This window comes from Gouania willdenowi, chromosome 8 (genome assembly GCF_900634775.1).
Source record: "Gouania willdenowi chromosome 8, fGouWil2.1, whole genome shotgun sequence".
NCBI lineage: Eukaryota > Metazoa > Chordata > Actinopteri > Blenniiformes > Gobiesocidae > Gouania > Gouania willdenowi.
Window position 1 is genome coordinate 20476639 of NC_041051.1, and position 24377 is coordinate 20501015.

The 24377-nt window shown below is 36.7% G+C and overlaps 1 protein-coding gene across 1 annotated transcript in view; it reads left to right on the forward strand.

The window, feature by feature from the left end:
* Positions 1-417: 417 nt before the first annotated feature.
* Positions 418-24377, forward strand: part of ttyh3a (tweety family member 3a) — a 29386-nt gene continuing 5426 nt past the window's right edge. The window contains exons 1-14 of the mRNA XM_028455728.1: positions 418-758; positions 1938-2105; positions 6727-6896; positions 9283-9394; positions 9538-9758; positions 10622-10717; positions 11631-11703; positions 12325-12400; positions 15779-15834; positions 16334-16417; positions 18435-18527; positions 20158-20294; positions 21778-21951; positions 22183-22258. Of these exons, the coding sequence (XP_028311529.1) occupies positions 1980-2105; positions 6727-6896; positions 9283-9394; positions 9538-9758; positions 10622-10717; positions 11631-11703; positions 12325-12400; positions 15779-15834; positions 16334-16417; positions 18435-18527; positions 20158-20294; positions 21778-21951; positions 22183-22258 (1494 nt within the window). The 5' untranslated portion in view covers positions 418-758; positions 1938-1979. The remainder of the gene's footprint in view (positions 759-1937; positions 2106-6726; positions 6897-9282; positions 9395-9537; positions 9759-10621; positions 10718-11630; positions 11704-12324; positions 12401-15778; positions 15835-16333; positions 16418-18434; positions 18528-20157; positions 20295-21777; positions 21952-22182; positions 22259-24377) is intronic.

Sequence of the window (24377 nt, forward strand, 5' to 3'; positions counted from 1 at the left end):
ACTTTGACATTGAAATCAATAAATAGGTATTGGGCATTGAATGTTGGGACTAGATAAAACATTTAAACTGAAAAAAGAGCTTTACTTGATTATTATTATTATTATTATTATTATTATTATTATTATTATTATTATTATTATTATTATTAAAGTATACAAAACGAAATACATGTGCATAATGAATATACAGGTAATATATTTACCAATTTGTCCCTGGGAGTACTTTATAATTGCACCAAGAATGTGGCAGCTTTTCATGCCCGCATATTAACATTTGAGTAAAAATAAACAATATTGTTCTCGTAGAAACTTTGTGTAGCCTAGATGAAAAAAAATGGATGACTGTAAATGTGCCTCTACAGTGGTTGTCCACAGGGTGTCGCTGCTGTGCCAGTTATGCTGTGAGTGAGAGCTACTAAGGGGAGCATAGATATAGAGAGGGATTCTTCTCCTGCTCCTGTTCCTGGTGCTTGTCACACAACAGTCGCTGATCTAGCTTCACTCACTCTGGGAAATTTCTCATGATAACCCGATGGACGCTTGAGTCACAGGTTCTTCGAGCTGTGGTTGTGGAGTCACACCGTGGCGGATGTCGTGTGCACCAGGCAGACAGCGGGGGAGCAGGATGTAACCGTCCGCACTGCAGAATGTAACAGTGGATTTAAAAAGACTCGTCTTTGCCTTGGTTGGACTCTTAGCGGACTCAACTAACCAAAAGCTAACTCGGCTAACGTTAGCACGCATAACCTACATTACGGGTATAACCAGCTTATTAAAACTTCACATTTTCATTAGAACTTATGTTTAATCAGCTGCTGTGTTTGGTTTGTGTTATCTTTACTCCCCGGGTCATTGTTTGTATCCGAAAGGGTTAATGAAGTAACTAGCTTAGCTAAGCTTAAGTCACGAGCTGGTAGTAGTTAGTGAATGACCAGCTCTATACACTGTGTTTACCACATTACTAGGGCTTTTCTTGTCTCTTTTAATTGTAGTTATTTGCTGGAAACAGTGATTCCACTCATGATTAGCTTTTTAATTTTTCTTTTTTTTTTTTTTTAGGCTTAAACTCGGCTAGTCTGTCGTGTATTGGTTAGTTAATCTCTTTGAGTTGTCAAACTGAAAGCAAGCGGCCTTTTTTGTTCTTTCTTGGCATCTAAACTAGGACCAATAAAATGTTCCAGGATGGTAATCATAAATCAAACCAGCACCTTTTAAGGTAACAGACATCCAGTGCAAAATATTGTAATCGCAAAAATTCCCCCAGTTTATCAGTTTATAACCCTAAATTTACATTACTGTGAATGACTTACTTATTCTTTTCTCCAAAACAAAAAGATCACTTGAGATTGTTGTTGGAGGTGTCCCGATCCGATGTTGATATCGGATATCGATCCGATATCAGCATAAATTGGATTTTATCAGACTGCATCTAAAATCTCTTGTACAATATATATGTTGTTGTTTTTTTTGTATTTATTCTTTCAATATCTTCTATTTTAATTTTTAATTTTTTTTGTTATTCAATCATAGAATATACTTATTCTAAAAGGTTAAGTATACGTAATCCATTGGTTTATAATAAATGGGTCTGTTTTTTAACTAATCAAGCCTTTTCTAACATTCCACACTACAAAATAAGTAATAAAAGTACGTATGATTTGTGCTGATATTGAATCGGATCGATGGCAGTATCGGCTAATACTTGAGGCTGCAATATCAGTATCGTATCGGAAGTGAAAATGTTGTATCAGGACAACCCTACTTGTTGTTATTCATTCTGTATTTTGTTTATTTTTTGATTTCGGCCTTATTTGAGACCAAATTGAGGACTATATGGATCTTCAGAACTGTCACTCAACACTGTTGTTTTATATCCCTGCAGCTTTTGTTTACCTTTTTGATCTATAAGTAATGCCGCTTTCCCTCTCTGATTACAGGATAAAAGTATCCGTAGTGGATCTTTTTGACGTCTCTCCGCCATGGCAGCAGTGGTTGGCTACACTCCCCCATGGTGGGTGACCCTGCTGCACAGGCTTCCTCATTTCAACTTGAAGTTTGAGCAAACAAGCAGTGATTTCCAACCCGAGGATTGGACATATCAACAGGTACGATTAAAAGTAACAAGTATTATAGTGTATTTCTACCTGGAACTTATGGAAGATTATAAAAGCTATAGTTATAATGGAGTGCAATACCGTGGCCCTTTAGGTTGGCTTTCTTAAAACAGGTACTTTCCTGCTCCCAGGTGACCTATTTGCACCTGTTCCTCCACTTCACCTTCTGATCCAGATCACTATCTGTGTCAAGCCTTTTTATCCATGTCGTGACTTTTTCTAGACACTAGCCAGCTGGCATAGGATACTGCAATCCAAGTTACCTCATCTGACCGAGGCACTCATTTCCATTAAACATAGTCTTTCCCAGTCAAATTATAAAATGGGCTTTTATAAGTTAGGGTGTTCTGCTACGATATTGATATCGGATATATCTGTCCGATTATCAGCCAGAAAACGAATATCGGATATTATTGGACTGTATCTAAAATCTCCAATATAATGTATATTTATTTTTTCATTATCTTCTATTTTATTTTATAATTTATTTTATTCAATCATAGAATATTCTTATTCTAAAAGTTTAATTATATGTAATCCATTGGTTTATATCTGTTTTTTTAATAATCAAGCCTTTTCTAACATTCCACACTACAAAATAAGTAATAAAAATATGCATGATTAGTGCTGGTATCGCATCGCATCGGCTCGATATCGGTATCGGCCAATACGCAAGGCTGCAATATTGGTATCGTGTCGGAAGTGAAAAAGTTGTAGCGGGACATCCCTAGTATCCAGTTATATGGGCCAGCATCTATAATCTCTAATATGAACGCTCCAATACATAATTTCTTTTAATTTGCATTTATTTTTGTATTTATTTTATTATATTGTAGATTATTCTTATGTTTAAGTTAAACTAGTGGTTATTTTACACTTTTAAAACTTTTTTTTTTTGTTTTTATTGGATTTATTGAGGTTCTTTTTCAGGTTCTTCTTATTTTTTAATTAGATTTTTTTTTGTTCTAGGTTAGAATCTTAACAACCCATTAGTTGTTAATAATTGAGTCAGTTTTTCTCATACCTACTGTTTCTGACTATTGCTCTCTGAGTAATATCACTTTATAAAGCCTTTTCTAACATTTCACACTGAAAATAAGTAATACATGTGTCATGTATGATTTATGCTGATATCATATCTGATCGATATTGGTATCAGCCAGGGCAGCAATATCAGTATCGTATCAGAAGTAAAGAAACTTTAATCACATTACTACTCTATGAGTTATATCAGAACAGTTCAATAGGTTACTGATTTATATAAAGTGGTTCCTTATGATTATATTTCCTTGTTTTAAGGATAGATCCATCAATAAAAAAACATGTGATAGGCTAATATTAGTTTACCAGTCACTTGTAATCTCTTTTAACCTGCCTCTTTGCTAAATAATGTGTTGTGTGGTCAGGTGTAGCTTGGATTTAATAATTTGCTTGATGTTGTAAACAGAAACACTAAAGGATCCTTTTCAGCAGCTGTGGATAGATGATGATAGTTTTTAATAAGAGTGTTTTGTTTGTTTTGTTTGCCAATGAAACATTACAGGATTTCCTGTGGTTTTTAAATGGCTCTCTGGGACTCTGTGAGCATTCGTTTCAAATTACTGAGGGCAATCAGGGTAGTTTAATGTGTGAACAGAGCAGGAACATTGAGTGGAGCATGCCTGGTGTATCGAGTCATGATTTCAATATTGCTGAAATGAGGAAGTGAATCATGGTTTGTGTGAAAGGAGCACTTTGTCTGCTTACATTAGTTGTGTTGCAGTTATCTCTTATGGCTCGAGTTATTGTCCTTTATGGAGGGAAAATTTTACTTTGAATAGCATCGACAGGATGAGAAGTTTGGTCTCCTGGACATAATCATTTTTTAATCAGACAAATCCATAGTATAGGCCTCAGTGATCAATAAATCAAAGATCATTTGATTGAAAAAAAGATGTAGAAGATTGGAAATGCTGCTTAAAACCTTGTTTTAATCTCCACCATAAACACTGTTTGTTGACAGCTTTGCACATTGCATTATGGGATGTGAAGTTGACGGGTGCATGGAAGTGTTTTTACTTCAATCTGATATCACATAGAATACTTTGAACAAACTAGAACAAAAATAGTCTCAAGACCATCACTGTCATCTTTTTCTAGCGAAAAACACAATTAATCACACTAAGAAGGAAGTAAACTACTTCTATGCATCTGTCTACAGGACTCCACATCCCATAATGCAATGCACAAAACTCTTCCCAATATTTCAATAAGACACTGTTTACAATGGAGATTAAAACAAACTTTTGAGTGGCAATTTCAACCTTTTTCCTTATTTATTTGAGGAAATTATATTCGATTCATTGATCGATTAGGGAATAAAATATGATTTTATCTTATAAAGAAAATATTGTGGTTAGCAGCTTTAACAATATGTAGAAGATCAGATGTCTGTCGGAATGTAATTTCTTCAAGTTTTTTGTAATCCATGCTGGACTGTATAAACATATTTAAACATTTAAATGGGGGTGATTGGAGGGTTAGTTTACAAATTGCACATTTTACCTCACTGTGATGACAGCTTACTGATTGTTATCAATAAAAAGCTTTTAGTCAGGCTTCAGGGGAAGTCTTGTCTGGTCCATATGTCTGTTTCTGGCTGTGGGACTAAATCTTTATCAGATGCTGTGGAAAACCCTTGACTTAATCACTTTTTGTACATAATGCCAATCTCATAATGCGGATGTGTATGTTTATCTTCTGTTTATATTCTATGTTTGGTGGTTGCAGTCAAATATACCCATCTGTGTATATTGTGTACATGGTGCACAGTAGAATTGCATGCTCTTTGTAGGAACTTGCTCTGTTTGTGGTAAAAACCAAATACTTTCTCTTGGTACTCCTGCAGTTTTATTGGTAAAATATTGTGTTTCAAGTGTTTATATTGTGTGGAATACAATACAGTGTAGACCTATGTGGTAGTGCGTTGTGTATATGTGGTATAGATGCCAAGGGGGGGCGTCGGCTCTCACAGAAATTGAATATTTGCGTATTCCTCGCTGTTATGTGCAGCCAGAGCGAGTGTTTGTAGTGTTAGCTGAGACACACTTTTACTGACTAGCTGAGTTCTCCCAGTGTTCCCACTGCTTTTAAAGGGAAAGAGAAGAGCCACTTCGTCCCTGCAGCTACTGGTTACACAATGCCAAGCTGCAGCAGGCTCCTAACTTTTATTTAAATTGGTAACAATTTATGTCTGTAGGTCATATGTGTATATGTACAAACATTCACATGGTTTACATTTGCTATTAGTTGTGTTTAATGTGAGCAGCATATGTTGATAATTATGTCCTGCTTCAAAGTAAACAAGGGCAACGTTCACATGAAAGGTTTAATTCAGTATAAAAGGTAAATCCTCTTTAAACTGACCTGGTCAACGCCTAATTCCGAATGAAAATGGCCGTTCTTAATTAAACTTAAATCCGAATTAAGTGGCTGGTTTATTCTGATTTTAATTCCAAATGGAATACTCAGCTGACGAAAGTGAAACAATATGTTATTGTCGAGCTGCTGCTTCAAAATTACAGTCAAAACAATGTCTTAACTTGTAGCTTAAAAGAAAAGGTTTGTTATGCGTTTTTTCCTGATAGACGTCATATGTCACGTTTGCCCCCTGTCCAATCAGAAGCCTTCCCAACCCCCAGACCTAAAGTGGAATCTAATAAAGGCAAATAAATGTGTTTTCCATCTAAACCTCAATTCGGAATTACTATTTCCATGTAAACACGAAAACAGAACACTTTAATTCCAAGTTAAAAAAAAACTTCATATAACCGGAGCCACTCTGTTCTTTAATGGCTGTCAGGTTTAACTGGATGCAATTGTAGTCCTGCTTTAGTGATCCTATATCTTGATCACAGCATTGACAACATTTGGCCTAATTTATGTTGTGAAAGTGATGCGTAACTCTGAGACAGGCATTAGAGTTTTAGTTTTTGTTCTTGAGTGAACACCACATTGCTCATTGGGTCTGGTTCAAGTTTAAAAGCTTTGGTTTGGGGCTGATTTGTGTGTATAGTGAGGATTTGACACACTGCTATGAACGGGTCACCGGGGCGTGACATTCTCTGCAGCTTATCTCTGAGAAAGCCAAGTGAAAAGAGCAATGAAACAAAAGTGCAAAGCCCAGCCCAGAATCCTCAGGAGGACGGAGTTGAAACGCAGGCCTTCAGCGTGACCTACATGTGAAGTAACGCTGATAGCTCAGAGCTTTAACTATCACTTTGGATCTATTTCGCAATGAAAAGCTCTGTGTTTTCTGCCTAAATGAGCTTTTTTGTTCTCAAGTACAGGATGGAATGGACAACACAGAATTCTGAAATGTGTTTTGTGTTGCTTGGATTTTAAAGAGACAATGCATTCTATTTAACAATATAATACACATGCAATGTTTTCAGTTAAGAACAGAAATCCAGTAATGTTTGTTGCCTACAGCAAATTAATCTATAGCACATTTAGATTTAGATAATGCATAGTCGTCCTCTGTGGGACACTTGGGCGTCAGTTAGTCTTGTTGGTATTGACAATAAAGCTCTATAAGCTTTAGTTTCCATAACTCTGCTCTTCTTTCCATCAGTCCATCCTGTTGCTGGGAGGCGTGGCGCTTGCGTGTCTGGCTCTGGATCTCCTGTTCCTGCTCTTCTACTCCATTTGTCTGTGCTGTCGGAGAAGTAAAAGTGAAGAGCGACCCAATGCTGACTGCTGCTGCACAGCCTGGTGTGTCATCATTGCAACACTGGTCTGTAGGTGAGTGAGAACACATGGTAGCAGTGGGAATGACATCCATGACTCATCATTTCCAATCCGGTTTCTGCCATTGCCACCCCCCTTTATCTCTAAATATGAAGATCATTTTGAAACGCAGCTCTTCCTTCTATTTTTTTATGCGTGTCTGTATTTTCCAAACCTCAAAGGATTATGTTGAAGCACCGTAGTGCTCCCACTATACAGGAAAGCTCCTCACATGTAATATCAAAAAGATACTTTTCCAGCAGTGTGAGAATCTGTGGTTTCCTGTTTAGTCCCTTCTGTTGATGAGTCATCAGTAAATTCAAAGCAACACAAAAAATGATGAATGCACTGAAATTAAAATTCTTTGCCGAAACCCAAAATGAGAAAACCAAGGCCGAAAACCGAAACACCAAAATAAATTATTATGCAAATTATTATTCCCATTGCATTTATGGCTCTGAATGTGTACTAACCTCACCCTAATTAAAACATTGGAATTGTATACATCAGTATTAATGCTTCAAAGAATAAATCAATTAAAAATGTGAAAATATTACAGTAGGGTTGCACAATTAATCTATATTTTAATCTGTGATCACGAATTTGGTTGCCACGATTGAGTTAACCTGATCGTCCGCAATATTTACATTTAAAATATGGGCTCTGTATTAGCGATGTCCCGATACAACTTTTTCACTTCCGATATCGTACCGATATTGCACTCTTGCGTATCGACCGATACCGATATTGCTCCAATACAATATCAGCACGAATCATACATGCTTTTATTACTTATTTTGTAATGTGGAATGTTATAAAAGGCTTGATCAAGTGATGTTATTCAAACAGAGAACAATAGTCAGCAACAGTAGTTTACTTTGTTGCAGTGTGAACCACATTCACCTATGGATAGAAGAGTTGGAGCGGAACATTTTATTGGGGCGCTTATATCGATGATTTTAGATGCATTCCGAAAAAATCTGATATTCGTTTTCTGGCTGATATCGGACCGATATTCGATAACATTATCGGATCGGGACAGCTCTACTCTGTATAAGTATATTTATTCAGTTAGCCTTTGGTACGTTTTAAATTCTTGGGTTAATTTTTTTTATTTATTTTTTTAATTATAATTCCATTTTAAACCTTACTTTTGCACTGTATACTGTACACGCATTGTTTGTTTAAAGGTAGTGCAATAAAAACACAGATTTTTCCCCAATATTATAAGTAATTGTAATTATAATTGTGATTAATTATATTGTGATTGGCAGTCCTGTCCCACTGGTGTGTGAATGTGAGAGTGATTGGGTGAATGAGCTGATATGTAAAGCGCTTTGAGACTGCTTCATTGTGGTGATAAAGCGCTATATAAAATCAAGTTCATTTACCATTTTACCATTAAAATATTGAATTAAAAAAAATCCTGATTATGATTTTGGCCTTAATCATGCAGCCCTGTATTACGGTGAGTAAAGTGTTTTGGCCGAAAACCGAAAAAACATTACAATTGCGGTGTCTTTTGAACAGGAAGCCACGTGCAGTTGTTTCGAGTGATCAGAAAGTTTCCTGTTTTTTTTTTTTTTTTTTTTTTTTTTTTTTTTATTTTGCTTTGCTTTCGTTCTTTGATTGAGTTCCGCTTCAAAATCGCATGACAGTCTCGTCTTATCGTTAACAATGAGGAAAATACTTCGTATTGTTTGTAATGTTGGAGCTAATTTTTGTCCAGTGTTATGAATAAGCATATGATGGTCATGTCACAATTATCAGATCCCATTTTGTTTTCCCCTGCAGTGAACTGTGAGAGGAGAAGATTAGCTGCCTCTCTGGGAGCAGTAAAACCTACTAATGTGCTGCCTCAACACTGACTTCCTCATAGACGTCACACAGTCAGTTCTATCATTGTCGTGCTTGTTAATGACTTTTCTGAACAGAATAACACAGAACCTGCATCACATGGTATTATTCATCATCCAAAGCACTCTTCTGAATCGAGTTGTTTTGAAAGTGACAGGATGTTTTGAACGTCATTTCCAAATTAACTTAGCACATGCAGTAGTCGGAGCTGTTTTCTATATCTTGGAGCCTAATAGTGGTAAAAGGCCTGATCTCCTCTGTGTAGCCTTTGTCAGCTGTTGTGTGGGGTTGAGGCATTGCTGCTCCATTCCTCTGTGTTTCCATGGTTCTGTATGGAGTCTTTCTGCTCAGGATGAAAGGAGCCCGTTGACTAGAGCCTGAACTGACAGGGTTAATGTAGAGTTCGCACGCCTCCCATCCCGGCCGAGCTGTTCCCCTCGCTCACTTCCCTCTCCCTCCTCACCATGTCTTTTTTTTAAAAAATCCCCCCCTTCCCATTCCCCTCTCCACCCCGTTTCCCCTCTTATCTTTTGTCTCCCTTCAGTGCTGGCATTGCTGTCGGTTTCTATGGAAACGGCGAGACCTGTGACGGAGTGAATCGACTGACGTATTCGCTCCGCCATGCTAACCGCACAATCACTGGAATGCAGAAGCTGGTGAGAAAAGCGAGCACGTGTTTTCGGAAATGTTTATGAATACATCATTTTTTCTGCTATGTGATTCCTAAAGGTTTAATCAAAGCTCAGGATTACCTCGCTGAACTTGACCACAACCTTGTCTGTTCATACTGTGGCTCTAGGTGTTCGACAGCACAACCTCACTGAACCAGACAGTAGACAAGGACCTGCAACAGCTTGAAGAGCAGTACGCACAGCATGCAGACTACCTGTCCATCATCCAAAAGCTGCAGGGCCAGCTGGATGAACTGGTCAAACAGATGGTGGCCATTCCCTTTTGGAGTAACGTGAACTTCTCAGTGGAAGAGTTGGCTGTCCAGATTGAGCTTTTTGACTGGTACAGGTAAGATGATACAGTGGACTCCGAGTATTAGACTGTTGTATTAACACACTTCAGAGCTTCACAGAACACAAAAAAGAGAGAAATAATAATGTCACTTCTTTTTAAATACCTCATTATGCTAACACACTTTACAACATGAATTTACAGCCTCGTGAAGACTCAGCCAATGCCTTTTAAGTTCATAAAATGTAGAAACGTAATTCATTAAATTCTTTCCCAGAGAGAAACTGCCAGCGCTGCAGTGTAGGGTGTGTTTTCACTTTAAAGTATGTCAGTGAATCCAAAGCTGCAACAAGGGCCGATAACAAAATAATGAGCTTTCCAGCACGTGCTTTGGTTTTCTATGACGTTGCTTTTTTTTATAACCACCATCCACTTGCACAGCTGTGTGCCGTGTAAAACTGTCCAATCTTACTTGGTTTGTTCAAAAATGTGCAGGCATAATGATCATAATCCTAATACCTGACGGTGAATCATGGGACAGTTTTTATTCATGAAAGCTGGTGCTTATGGGGGCAACATAGACTGGATGGTTAGTCACAGGGTGTTTCAGTAACAGTAGTGTATCACCTGGGACACACACCTACCTGACGGGTTTCAGTGTGACAAGTCTGGATTAACCTATCAACCAATCATGGAATTATGGCCCATGGAAAAATATTCACAAAACTAAGCTTGGATTTAATTATGTAAAAGTAACTCAGATTTTGTTGAACTTGCATTTGGTAAGCATGCAACAGTCCCCTGCTCTGTTTACATTTTAGACTGATATGGATTTTGTATATTAAAGTTAGTGGTGGCATCATTTGGCATGGCAAGTTCTTTTGCTTTTTTTATGTTCTTAATGACATTGATCTTCACAGGTGGCTTGGCTATATCGCTCTGCTGCTATTTGATTCGCTCTTGTGCCTCGTGGTGCTTTTCGGCCTCATCCGCAACTCCAAGGCTACTCTTATAGGGTGAGTGTCATCATGAGCTCATGGCTCATTTTATCTAAGTAGCAGCCCAAGTTTATATAAAGCTGTTAGATGACTTAGATGTGGTGACTTAAACAGGACAGTCTTCAATTCTGCACATATAAATAATCCTAATCTATGCATGGTTTTGATAATTGCTGATATTGATGACTTGTAAAATCATGTGATAATTTAGTTATATACTATTTTCGTGTGATTTATAGATTAATACTTGCATGGTATTGTAGATGCTGAGCTCCCTCTTATGGAAATTGGTTATTTTAAACTGGGACTGAAATAATTTGTAAATACTCCTCAAAATTAGGGACGGACGATATTATTGACAGACTGATTGGCCCAACGATATTATCGGCTGATGTTAGGCATAAAGTGTAGTATTTATCAGTTTTTCCACCGATATTGATAAACTGATATGTGCTGTAGTTTGAAACAGCATTTAAAGATGAATATGGCATTTTTTCCATTTTTTGAAGTTGAATAAGTATTCAGATTTTGCTGAAATTATGTTTATTTATGAAATACATTCAGTGGGGCATAGCATTAAAAGTAGGTGTAGCTTGTTATTGGCATGGAGAAGTATATAGTTAGCTTGGGAAGGGGGCCTGTCTATATATCGTTATTGGTTAATATCATATTTGGAAATGTAGTGTATCAGCAAAAAGCTAAGAACAAGCATCACTACTCAAAGCATGTTAAATATTATTTTCACCTTTTTGAGTCTAATAGTTCTGCATTAAAGAAAGTCAATGGTGGTGTTTGTGGTTGAAAAGTAAAAATGGAAGTTATGTGAATCTATGTATTGTAAATCTTTCCAGTATGAAGAGGCAGCTAAACAAGCAAATCCTCCAGCATGTTTCCTGCTGGTTAGAATGAGCCTCTCGTGTTCTCTCCCCAGGGTGTGCTTGTTTGGTGTTGTGGCTCTGGTAATCAGCTGGGTCTCCCTGGGCTTGGAGTTATCCGTCTCCGTGGTAAGTCGTCGCAGCAGGAAGTTGTTTTCCATCTAGAGTTGCACAGTTCAGCGCTCCTTAGTGAATAATGTTTGCATTTGCATTTGTTGGGGCCACACCCTGTGACTGGAGATCTCAGCACAGATTAACTAAGGATCAAACATGAAGGGAAAAATGTAATTTGAAGTTCTATTCACTCAAAACTCATTTATTTACAGTATGTAATATTTAAAGGATTTTGCAGGTAGTATATATCTCTCAGGCTTTAGATTATAGGAGAATTCCTTAATTAAGAACCATTGTTACCTCACGATACAAAACAATGTGTCACATTTATTCTTTTTATCTCTTTAGGCCAATTCTGAGGATATGAGAATAAAAATCTGTAAATGCTATTTTTCACCTTCTTTATGCATAGAAAATATCACTGTTAAGTATTTCCTCCCCTGCAGATGAATCACACTCTTCACACCTAAATGGGTGTCATCTCTCTCCGCTGACGCTTAGGCAGCCTCTCAATATATTCAAGTGTGTTTAGGCAGCAGTCAAACATACTGGAAATGTACATATTTGTGCATTTCCTCTGTTTGTGAGATTGTTTGACTTTAGGAAATGTTTAAGCTTCGGTTTTTTGTGTTGCAGACTTCTAGTGACTTCTGTGTGGCTCCCGACACATACATCACCAAAGTAACAGACCAGTATCAAGTCATCAATCAAGGTATGATGTGGTGAATTAGTAGATTCTCAAAGGTGGTGATAATTCTCATCTTAAATCACTGTAATTTTAGTCATTTGGTTTTGTTGTCATGTGTGTAATCTATCGATACCATGCTGAAAAATAGTAAAACATTTAGGGATGCTAACTTTGGTCAATGCTGTCATGGTGGACCAAGATTTTCATCGGTTGACCAGCAATGATATCAGTTTCAATACCGTAAAAACAAAAAAAAATGCAATGCACTTATATAGGTGATAAGGATTAAATATCAGATATAATATATTTAATGCCTAAATATGATTCTATGTCCAGCAAAAATAGGTTTTAATGGTCGGTTTCAGGTCGGGCTCTGATATAAATACCTAATGTCTGTCGGACCTGTAGGTTTCACTTTTGCTTTTTTCGGGTTCTGGTCAAAACTTGAATAAGGTTCATATTATAAATGGTCTGTGGTTAAAAGCAAATCGGCACCACAAAACACCAAAACAAAATATTTCTCTTTTTCTTTGTCCTTAATAGTTGTTGTTTTGTTTTACGTCTGTGTGTTTTTTTTTCTTCTTCTTTGTCGTCTTCTTTGAATAAAAGCAAATTAAACCACAAAACTGTCACACACACACACACACACACTCTGGGTGTGTGCATTAGATATATGATCCTTCTGCTCTGTTCAGTCCAATCAATGTTGTTTACTGGTGACATTAAACAGGCCTGGGTCGCTTTTGTCAAAGGCCAATAAAAAGCATCTGAAAATGACTGCCACATCTGCAGCAGAGTCAATGGGTCAATGGGCTTCCTTTTGAAATCAAACAGGAGCCCATTAAACATTGTGGTAATGGTCCAAGCTGTCCCATGATGGAATAAGTGTTGGGGGGAAAAAAGTGTCTCCGGTTTGTCAGTGAGGCTGTGTGTGTGTGAAGGAGATAAGACTAGTGAAGCGGTGACTCAGATGTGACTCATTTCCTGTGTCGTCCTCGTGGTTGGAAAGAATGATTAGAAGTGATGACTGTGTGCTGGGTTTTGTCTTTAGCTTAGTTGTATTTTACAGCAACGTACTCATCAGTAGAAGCAAGCGTAGTTATTACACAGAAAAGAAGGGCGTAAGAGGGTGTGCTGTTGTCTGTGAACAGTGTGCACTGACATAATGTATGCACCGAGCTGTATTATGCTGCGTTTTACCCCGAGGCTGATTCCTGCTGCATGTGGGGTTTGCAGCTCAGTGAGCTGTGGAATAGTTGGTACAGGCACAAAAAGATCTTTATTAAGTTTGATATATGTATATAGGAGAGGTTTGTAGGGCAAGATGATATGACAAAGAGCATGAAAGGGACTGTATTCAAGTCTACATTTTGAGTGGCCTTATGTAAACTATGCAACATAGAAATAAGTGACACTGCCATTAAAACACTTCAGATCTGGGAAATGTCAAACCCAGCTTATTTTAATAGTATGTTATTAAAAATATTATCTTCTTACATTTTTGTGTAAAGTAATTAACTTAAATATATCATTAAATTATATAGCCACAAGGTCACTATTTAAGAGACTAGGTTTTTTTGTCATTCACATTTAATTTAATTCTTTAATAATACATTTTGTGTATGTACCTGTACAAATAGACTTAATTAATTAATTAAAAATACTTCATTAATTTTAATTAAATAATAAACAAGAACTTGGTCCTCTGAACAATTAAATATAAAAAGTAGATGTCATCTAAATGTTCAGTAAAAGGGGTGAAAACTTAGATCAAGTTTGCAGCTGCAGTGTGTCACCTTTAACTTCAAACCATGCATCAACAGTGTGGTTTAGTTTGTAGAATAGTGAATCTGTAAGGCATGTGTCAAACTCAAGGTCCGGGGGCCAAATCTGGCCATTTAGAGCATATTGTTCGGCCCACAGGAGAAATTTAAAATGACAGAGAAATCATTAATCATGGAGTAAATTATCAATTTAGTCAGTTATAGATATATCAGCCCCTTCAAACACAGAAGTTTATGAAACTCTACAATATTTGCATAGTTTTGCCATTCTTATATCACAAATTGTTAAAAAGGACTTTTGTTAATTTTATTTTATTTTTATTTTTTTCTCAAATTTCCCCAAATTAAATGAAAGCTGGTCACAAAATCAAGGAAATATCAGTCCTGCAGGGACTGATAACTGTGACTTATTGCTTTGATATGGTCAGTGCCTTACATCCTATTTAAATCATTTATATGGGGAAGTGCAAACTATGGCAGAATAATGTTGAAATAGTTTTTTTCCCTTCCTATAATCTGCGGCCTGCTCAAAATCAAACCGGTCCATATTTGGCCCTTGAACTAAAATGAGTTTGACAGCCTTGTTCTAAGGTGTCCTCTGCTCCTCATGTCCATATTTAATCATATACGATCAACTGGATTTCAGTCAGTAAACGTTTTGATGTAAGGAAATATCTGATATTGTGTGTGTGTGTGGGGCTGTGAGTTCAGACATCGGTACTGCCATGCGTCGCGTCAGTGCCGGTGTTCTCACAGCTTGTATTTGTGGACCTAGTCAGATCCCTTTGAATCATACGCTGACGCAGGCAGGATTTCACATCATCTCCTGGTAACTGTTAAGAGCTATTCTTGGTGAATTGTAATGACTCGTGAAAGTGCTAATTTGTGCAGGGAAGATGTTGGGTCTTGTCTTGTTGTGTAATAGCAATGGAGTGGAAGAGGATTGGAGTCTGATGAGCTTCTAGAACGTGTTTTTAAAGAATGAAATGGGTGGGGGTTTTAGTTGTTTGTTTTCATAAGAATATTAAATAAAGTAAAAAGGAATGTAAAATTGTAATTTAAAAGAATAATACAAAATACTGCCCCTGTAGGATTGGCATTACACTAATACTGTCTTGAAAATAATTTTTATTACGTTTATAATCCGTGTTTTCTTTGTCTTTTCATTTAACTTGTTTGTAAAATGCATTTTTCTTTAAAAGCACTTGTTAAACTATATGTATATGTTATGTTATTTATTTGTTACTGTACATTATGATTTTAGGTTGAGTTTTGTGTGGCAAACGTAATTATTTGAGTTAGTTCCAGAAAACCATGTAATTATGTTAAATTAGATTATTGTCCATCTGTAGTCCAATCGTGATGTTATTGGTATGAAAACATATCATTGATCGTGTTTAGCTTAAAGCTAATCATTAGGACGAACAGAGTTAGCCATAGATAGATATATAGCTTTATTTCAGACTTGGTGTTCATAAAAACCATACAAACAAACACATAAAAAGAAACAAAAAATAAGATTGTTTATGGTGAACACTAAAGTGGGAAGAAAACATTTTAATTTGCTTTTTGTTTTTGTGCATCTAACTGACTTTGTTCTTTTGTTTTTCTTTTTCAGATATCCTGCAGTACTACCTTAGTTGTAGTTTAGAGCAAACCAACCCTTTTCAGCAGGTTGGTTGCATTTTATTTGAACTACTATTGTGCTAAATGTATACCATATATAATGTTATATAACCATATAGAATTGTCTTTTCATAAGAAAGCAGTGAGTCACTCCCTCTGCTTAGAACAACCTTGTTCCTGCTGTTGTACAGTTTTCTTCATTTCCCCCAGAGAAAGGTGGAGATGTTTTGTATTTGTACATTTTTGTTGATAACGTATATTGCTTACAAGTTAATCTTGTACAGTAGTCGAATGGCACTTTTACAAAAAGTCTGTAGTTTTTGTTAATGGGCTCTCCACTTTATTCCACATGAATAAATAAAACTCCAGAGTGCCACTGAGGTCTGCAGCTCTATTTTTAGTGCAAACATAAAGAAAAAGTACATGTATACCGAGGACTATCCTTTCAGCTCATATATTTCAACATGAAGTCTGAGACTATATACAATCCTGATCATTTACTCAAGATGTGCTACATTATTTATGTGGTTTTGATTTTTATTTATAGAAACTCTCTGGAAGCCACAAAGCATTAGTGGAGATGCAGGATGATGTGACTGAACTGCTGCGCTCTGACTACAAACAAACTAAGGTATGTTCCCTAGCTCGAGCTGTAAGTGTTTGAGTTGGCAGGATGTCCGTATGAATGGACACGGACTGACCCACAGAGACGTGAAGAGCACCTGTCCACATAAAGATGTGCTGACTGCCCACCTGGGACCTGCACTATTATGTCCCTGTAGCTGCAGCAGGCTTTCACTAGGCCTTGTCAGCACAATGGTTTTATTGTCCCGTGCTGGTCCTTCCTCTTTGTTGACAGAGGCCATAAATGTGAGCTGACGTTGGGAATGCAGAGAAGCATATTTCTTTGCTTGTATTTACACAGAGAAACTTTCTGAGGATATGGAAACTTTGCTTAAATCAGGCAAATATTCAACCAAAGCTAAATTCAGAAGCTGCAGGTTAATATGTATCTTACAGTCAGAGTTGGGGTCAATTACATATTTCAGTTACAATTACGTTTTCAATTACCTATGTTCAATTACAACTCAATCACGATTACAGTGACTGGCATTTTTTCCCCAATTACAATTAATTACAGTTACTTTATATAATCATAGTCAATTACAATTACATTTTCAAATATTTATTTATTTTTTCTTTGTCTACACATGCTGTCAAAGGTCAACACTACAAGAAGTGTAATTTTTTATAGACAGCAATGCATGTTTTGTTATTGCAATGAAATAAATGAATGTATTTTATTGCATAATTGTGACCATCACCAGCCCTCCATAAGGAAGGGGAAGAAACACTTCATAATAGGGAGGATATAAAAAGACAGGGCAGTGTTACACCAAGGTGAGGGAAAAGGGAGTCAGGGTAGGAAATGCAAAGGATGGGGAAGAGTTAACTGCTTAAAGTGAGAGTGAGATGTGGTGTGATAGTTGTGCTTATTGTGTTGTGTACATTCTCAATTACTAAAGTTGAATTACAATTACTGAGCCTGAAATAAGCAACCTAATAAAGGTTAAGATAAGATAATCACAGCAGCAAGGCAGGATAGCAGAAGCAACTCACTCAGTGCAAAATTAGATTAGATAAAAACATAAAAACTAAAAAAAAAAAATGTATCAAAAAATAGTTTAATATAGCCAGTAACATCAACATGTACGTCTGTATACACTGTATGAACACTATCATGCACACACTGCATATAAGGATGGTGGTCCCATAAATTATTGTTGCAATGCAAATCAAAATCAAAAATTCAAATAAGATCATGTGGCGATGACATTTTATGACATTATTATTGCACAAGAGGTAGGCGTGAACCATCCTCTTGTTAGCTTTCAGTTAGCATCTCTTATGATAACGGGTCAGTTTGATCCATGTCTTAAATCAGCTCTAAAATACAATAAAAAACATTATTATCTAATTTGTTTTTCATCTCTTGGTTACCTTGTTAGGCTTCCTAATACAATGAAAATAATGGTATTAATATTTTTGGTGGGGACGTCTGAGCCTTTTTTTTTTTTTGTCAATATAGTCCTAGATTTAAAATTTTTAAAAATAATAAAACACATTTTAATAATTAACTACATATGTGTAGAACTGTAACATGGTTCCCCTGTTTTGTGTTAAATTAAAATGACCAATTTCTATAGAATTTTCATGACATTTACATTTAAGTCAGTTATCTGAACTCGATTATGATTACAACAGCAAAAGATCTTTTGAATTACAATTATAATTATGCTATAATTGTAATAAATTATAAATTACGTCATTACAATTATAATTGACCCCGACCCTACTTACAGTTGGCTTTTTCAGCCTTAGCTCCTGATTATTTCCTGATAATTGTGCTTTGAATAACTAATCAGTTTCAGCTTGGGTTTGAAAGAGCAAAAAACGTAAAATAATAATTTTATTCTATTTGTTTCTAATAATGGTTCAGGAATTTTCTAAATATTTTCTACTGTGTTCATTATGTGTGAGGACTAGCATTGATAGATTTATCTTATTTTTATGTTGCCCTTGCAACAACAATCAAAATTGTTACTTTTTTTTTTTTTAACTTATTCCATACTTGCATTCAATTCCAGCGAACTTTGGAAGTGATCCAGGGGATCCTGAACACCACAGAGATCAGCCTTCATCAGCTCACAGCACTGGTGGACTGTCGCAGCCTGCACATGGTGAGTGGACATGAGGAGACTTTTAAACTCAGGACAACGTTGCAGTCGGACTCACTGACTGATTAGAAAAGCATTGGCACTGATGAGCTGTGGCGTGTGTACAGGAGCTTGTCTCTGATGCATGGACCCTTATACTCCACCTGCCAGTATAGTTAACCTTCTCTTTGTCATGTGTACATTCATCTCTAACTATTGGCTGGCTGTGTAGAATTCATAAAGCTAACTGTTTAGCCTAGCACGCTGTCCAAACGCTAACAGCTCATGTGTGGGTGAAGCTCTCAGTACCTGCTTTCAGCTCTGCTTTTATTTTGAAACATCTGCAACTTTTTACAGGAAAGAGGGTCATTTGGGCTGTGTGGTTTAGTAAAATACAGATTAGATTTTTCTTCCTATTATTGATCTGTTCTAATCCCAGAATAACTTTAGCACTACCTGTAATGCCTGTTGAACTGTAATCTTTAACATTGATTTCTACTGTAATGAGTTAATATAAAGCAAGTAGACATTGTGTTTGATTCAAAGGATATGAACATCATGCAGCTTCTTTTCAGTGTTTCTAGTCACATTCAGCAAAAGCAGGTACTTATAATTCACATTTCTAAACTTTGTGTATCATCTTTGTTTGGCTGGTGACTCGATTTTGAATCAGTATTTTATATCAAAACTAAATTATAATTCTAATTGGGGAGGGTCCAATCTGATATTCATATCAGATATCGGGGAAAATACAATTATCGGATTATGTCGGCCTGCATCTAAAATCTCTGATATAGTCGCAATACATAACTTGTTTTTATTGGGTTTATTAAGGTTATTTTTCAGGGTTTTCTAATCTTTTTTTAACATTTTTTTTAAATTGTAGAATATTCTTATGTTTAAGTTAAACTAGTGGTGATTTTGCACTTATTAGCATTAGTAACGTATTGGCTCTTAATTAGTCATCATTATGTACTTATTATTGCCTTATTAAGTACTTATTAATGCCTCATTCTTATTAATGCCTTATTATACACTTCATGGCCGTCTCGCAGTCCAAACAGGGTTAGGGTTAACGTTAACCCTGGCATATTGACATTGTAATTCATATACAACAACTTCCTTAATTCCTACTAATAAGTAATAATTCTGAGGTTATTAAGGGAAAACTCTTAGTTAATGGCTTACTGGTTGCATAAAAAGGCCATGCAGAATAAGGCATTAATAAGTACTTAATAATGACTATTTAAGAGTCAATATGTTACTAATTTGCATGCTAATAAGAAACTAATTAATGGTTAATAGATGTTCCCTAAACTAAAGTGTTACCATATATGTATATATTTGGATTTGTTGAGGTTATTTATTTAAGGTTTTTAATTTTTTTATTTTATTCAATTGTACAATATTTGTTGGTTAATAATAAATGGGGGTGTCTTCACCCCCATTTATTATACCTTCTGTTGGTGACTATTGTTCTCTGTTTGAGTAATATCACTTGATAAAAGCTTTTCTAATATTCCACACTATAAAATAAGCAATGAAAATATGTATAAATAGGATAAATGACGTTGTCTAAAGTAAATAACGTTTTCATGCTTTAAATGCAGTCCAGTCTTTGTGTGTTTAGAGCTGTTTTCTCCTCCGGTTGCAGGACTACGTCCAGGCCATGACAGGTCTGTGCTACGATGGACTGGAGGGCCTCATCTACCTCGTGCTCTTCTCCTTCATCACAGCTCTAATGTTTACATCAATAGTTTGCAGCGTGCCTCACACCTGGCGGGCCAAACGGTAAGACATCCACTGTCCTCATGGTGTGTGTGCAGACACGTATGCAAAGCTGCACCAGAGCCTTTAGCCTGAGGATATATTTGGGACCATACAATGTGAGAAATAATTCAAGAGGATAGGTTCATTAATTAGTAATGGTTTTATAGCATTTCTCTGAAGGCTTTTGTTTTTCTGAAGCAGTGAATTGAAGTGATTGAGGGGGGGAAAATAAGAGAATTCTTTTTTCTGAGGACTATTTTTAGCCTTTAAAAAACGAATGTGTTTAACTGAATAAAACCGCAGAAGGCTCCAGCTGCTTTCTTCATAAGATCATTTCCCACCCAACCCCATAATTGTCTGAAGTTGGCCTATATCTATCATAACAGCTGTTTCAGCTGGTGTCACCTTTTTCCCTCTACAGCAGAAGAATCTTCTTACCAGTAGATATTTTCAGGATGACTCTGAGCAAAGGGGTTTTCCAGCATTCTTATGCTTTTTTTTTAATTTATTGAATCAATTTGAGCTTAGTTGGCTCTCCCTCTTTACAACAAATGGAGGTAAAATGTGTAGCATTAATACTGGAAATTTAGTCTTAAAAAAATAGTGTTTCTACATATCTTTAATTCATAAAAAGCCAAGTCACTGTAATGTAGGGTGCGGCGATATGAACCAAAACTTTTCTTTTTTCTCAAAATAGCATAATAAAATATAAATCGCAATCATTTTATTTCAAATGAAGACTGACCAGCAAGATAATTCTGGATTAAATTTCATGATCCAAATGCCACACAGACACATTTACTAACAAATAGCTGCACAACATGTGCCACTTTAGGCTTTTTCACCCCTAAGGGACAGCACGTGTGAGTGAGCTCTGTAGTGTGGCTTGTGTAGGGGAAAGTCTGGGTTAGAACACAATCAGCAGTCTGTCAAATTGTGCTTTTTATGCTGTTCTGAGAAGAAGTGAAAGCAGCGACTCCTAAAACAAGTATTTTTAAACAAAATAATCTATACAAAATATATATATGCATTGATATATGCAATATTGTAATTTTTTCATATCCCCAGAATAGAAAACTCAACATATCTTGAATCTCAATATATTGCCCAACACTGCTGTAGTGTGAAGTAAACTTAAATATGTATGATGTCATAGATCAGTTAGCAGCCTGTACGTGCCATTGACACAAGAGCGAGGCAGGTGACAGATGAAGCTGAATGATTCAAATGAACCCCACAGAAAGCTGCACCAGCTTTTAGATAAGTTACAATGTATTGTATTTTCTTAAGTTTTACTGCAGAAACAACCCGTTTGTTTCTATAAAGTCAGTAGAAAGCAAAGCATCCTTGGAAAATGGTAAATATCTCACACCCTTTACCTCCCTGACGTTAAACATGTGGCACGTTTTTAGCTTCTTTGTCTCCTGTGTGATGGGATAGGGGCTCCCTCTGGTGGTGACTCTCTGTGTGTCTGTGTCTCTGTCTCTGTGTGTCTGCTTTGCAGAAACGACGAGGACAGCGAAGACGAGTCCCTGAGCCACGGAGGAAGACATAACCATGACAACCTGTACCGAGTGCACATGCCCAGCCTTTACAGCTGTGGCAGCAGCTACGGCAGCGAGACCTCCATCCCTGCTGCCGCTCACACCGTCAGCAACGCACCTGTCACCGAGTACATGTAAGTCAACATTAGAACAGCAATTATTTCAGGTTCTTGTTGATATAGGATGGATCGTGTTTCAGTGTCCCCAGAGAGAAGCTTAGTGCGGTTCTAGAAAGTCATGCTGTGAGCAGCAGATGCAGCTGTTGTTTTACAGCTGTGTCGGTCTCTGTGTTTTCACAGCATGTAAAGAAGCACGCTGCAGTCCCAGCCTTGAACCTGATCTCACTTTGTGTTTCTCTGTTTCAGGGCTCAGAACGCCAACTTTGCAAACTCTCGCTGTGAAAACACACCTCTGATAGGACGGGAGTCTCCTCCCCCCTCGGTAAGTGCTCCATTTCCTGTGAGGGAAAGAAGCAGACGGCAGGAAAACCTCTGAGCCATTTGGCAGCCTGTTGTAGAGAGACTGTTTTTTTAACAATAGCAATGCTGAGAAATCACAGCCAGTTAGTATTCGTATTGTTGCTAACAAACTATTTTCCATGCCAACTACACTGATGTTTCTTTATCGACTAGTTTATAACACAAAGTTTTTTTTTTAAACCAGGCCAATCCATGCACAAAATATTCTGCATTTTACAAAAACATTCTCTGCATACCAAGTTATTATTAATACTACTGAGAGATGGGCACAGTGTGAGACAGACAAGCAGCTGAACCTCAAAGGTGTCTCCTCAGTGAATCATCAAAGGAAGCATATCACACTGAAAACAAATCAATGTGTGGAATTTCCTAGTTTTTTAATTTAAAGCACCGAACAACAAACATTTGGACAATAAACAGTGAATCCTACAGTCCAACGGGGAGAACAGGAAGTGACAACATGAAAAACAAACATTAAACTATGGACACTATACATAAAGTAACAAAGAAAACAGTCAAATGATGAATCAGTCACCAGAATTACTGTTTACGTGCAAATAATAAAGTTTCAGGCCTCATATTTGGCAACCAGCTGATTAAACTGGGAGATGGAGAAAGACATACATTACGTGGGAGATGCCCAGCTACTAAATACAGAGCATACAGAGTAGTGAAGCTCTGACTGACATGTAAGCATTATAAGATGAGATTTAAAAACCTCAAATACACTGACATTAATGTCTGTCACTCACTCCCTGCATTTTCACAAGCACACACTCACTCACACACATGCACTGGATCATACATCTGTCCTAAACAAAGATGACACGTTAACGTTAGCTTGCTGAACTGAGCTGCCTTTACTAACGTCAGGTGGAACACAATCACATCCAGCTGCTCTCCAGGTGTTGTTCTGCTTCGACTCGGTTAAATTAAAGTATGAAAGCTTTGTGATGCACAGTTTGTATTACACTGACTTTTTTATGGTAAAGTATTTCCAGACAGCTCTAGTTTTCACTGTCGGCAGCATTTGCGTCCTCGTGCATTTAAACATGCATGAGCACGGCCGGTAGCAGGTAGCGTTCAAATGCGCCGTAGATTGTGCTTTTTTCGAACAGCAGTGTTTTAAAAATCTTCTGTTGTGGCTATTTTCATCTGATGCTTTATATATTACGCATATTTATCACAATTGCATTTGAAACGTGATGCTTTTATTTTTAGTTCTGTAATAACTCACGAAAACACAGAAAAAGGTTCTGGCAGTTGACTAGAATGCTGTCGACATATTAGAAGCACAACATGAAAATCACATTTATTGTACTAGAACAGTGCCCGTTGGAAGTATGCAGTCATGTGGGAGCATAAGGGGTGTAATTGCGGGTGCAAAATGTGGGTGCAATTTTCTTGGTTTAATTCTATGGGACATGTGCATGATAAATGTGTTTGGTTTTTTTTACTCACTTTTATATTTTTGTTTGGTGTATTTTTCTGTAATGTATGTTTTTTGGAGTCGTGTATTTTTGTATGTTTCTGTTGTGTTTTTGTGCATTTTTGTAGAATTATTGTTTTTGTTGCCATTGTAGTGTGATTCAGGGGTCATTTTGTGTATTTTTAGTGTAAATATTTAGTTTTGAGTATTTTTTGTATAAATATTTAGTTCTGTGTATTTTGAGCCATTTTCATATTTTTGTTGTATTTTTCTGTAATTTATGTTTTTGAAGTCATCATTGTGTATTTTTATCTTTCAGTTGTCTTTTTGTGCATTTTTTTTGTATAATTATTGTTTTTTGTTGCCATTTTCTAGAGTCATATTTGTATTAACATTGTTTAGTTTTTAGTTTTATTTTACTCATTTAGTATATTTTTATTATTGTGTGTGTGTGCGTGTGCGCGTGCGTGCGTGCGTTGTAGCTGCTAGCATCCGTTCTTAGTACATAGAATAAGATAAGAACACTTACCCTTGTGCAGAACAAACAATAATCAAAGTAGAGCCGTGTTGTGGACCCACAAAAACATTACATTCCTCTGTCTGAATAACCAGATAGTTTGTGATAAGGTCGACTAACGTCCATCAGCACAGC